The sequence below is a fragment of the Sinocyclocheilus anshuiensis genome, unplaced genomic scaffold (assembly GCF_001515605.1).
Source record: "Sinocyclocheilus anshuiensis isolate Anshui unplaced genomic scaffold, SAMN03320099.WGS_v1.1 scaffold2031, whole genome shotgun sequence".
NCBI lineage: Eukaryota > Metazoa > Chordata > Actinopteri > Cypriniformes > Cyprinidae > Sinocyclocheilus > Sinocyclocheilus anshuiensis.
This window is the reverse complement of record NW_015549686.1, coordinates 139,432-140,276: the sequence shown is the minus strand read 5'-3', so window position 1 is coordinate 140,276 and position 845 is coordinate 139,432. Positions and strand designations below refer to the sequence as shown.

General features: G+C 38.5%; 1 protein-coding gene across 1 annotated transcript in view; it reads right to left on the bottom strand.

Moving 5' to 3' along the window:
* Window positions 1-845, bottom strand: part of ppp4cb (protein phosphatase 4, catalytic subunit b) — a 10,412-nt gene that overhangs the window by 5,836 nt on the left and 3,731 nt on the right. Inside the window, exons 2-3 of the mRNA XM_016449761.1 lie at window positions 309-567; window positions 165-216 (exon numbers count right to left, since the gene is read on the bottom strand). Of these exons, the coding sequence (XP_016305247.1) occupies window positions 165-216; window positions 309-406 (150 nt within the window). The 5' untranslated portion in view covers window positions 407-567. The remainder of the gene's footprint in view (window positions 1-164; window positions 217-308; window positions 568-845) is intronic.

Below are 845 nucleotides of genomic sequence, written 5' to 3'. Positions count from 1 at the left end.
AAATAATGTTCTTTTTAGCAGCATCATATGACCCCTTTAAAGATGATGTTTTGAGAAAAATTTCAAAATATCTAAAAAATGGTCACCAAAACTGTTTGGTTACCAACATTCTTCAAAAATCTCTTCTTTTCTGTCTCCTCTATGCTCAGTTTCTCAATACTTACTGTTACCGGAGAGTCCACCCTCTGTACGTTACTCTCTTCTACAAGAATCTCTCTGGAAGACACACATTAGTGTTGTATGAGCATATGAGCAACAGTAAAATGCTTTTAAAAGCTACTGATTGGCTTTCTGTTGGTTGTAATCACCTGGCTTTGGCACACAGGGCTTTGACCTCATTCTCCTTGATGAGCTCACACCTCCTCAGCTGGTCGATCTGCCTGTCCAGATCACTCATGTCACCCATGGTGGATCTCTGAGAGACCGTCTGGAGAAACCAGTGAATACCGCTACTGTAGGACTAACAATCTCTCTCTGTGCTATCCAAACACAGACACACACACACACACACACACACCAGATGAAGAGACGTGGAGAGGTGGTGGGGTCGAATCTGGGCACAACAACCTGTTTGGAGTAAAGAAAAAAAGAAAAGACATTTTAATATAGTCAACATTTACTATACTATGTATTTGTCTTATTCAAGTTTAACCATGCAAAGTTAACTTAAGTTTTGCCTCATCATTAAAGATAAGGCAAAACTATGGAAGCCCGTTTCCGCCACTGAATAAAATAAAAAAAATGTAATTGCGACTTTTTATCTCACAATACTTTTTTTCACAGAATTGCGTGATATAAACTCACAATTGCGAGCTATAAAGTCAGAATTTGTGAGATAAAAACTC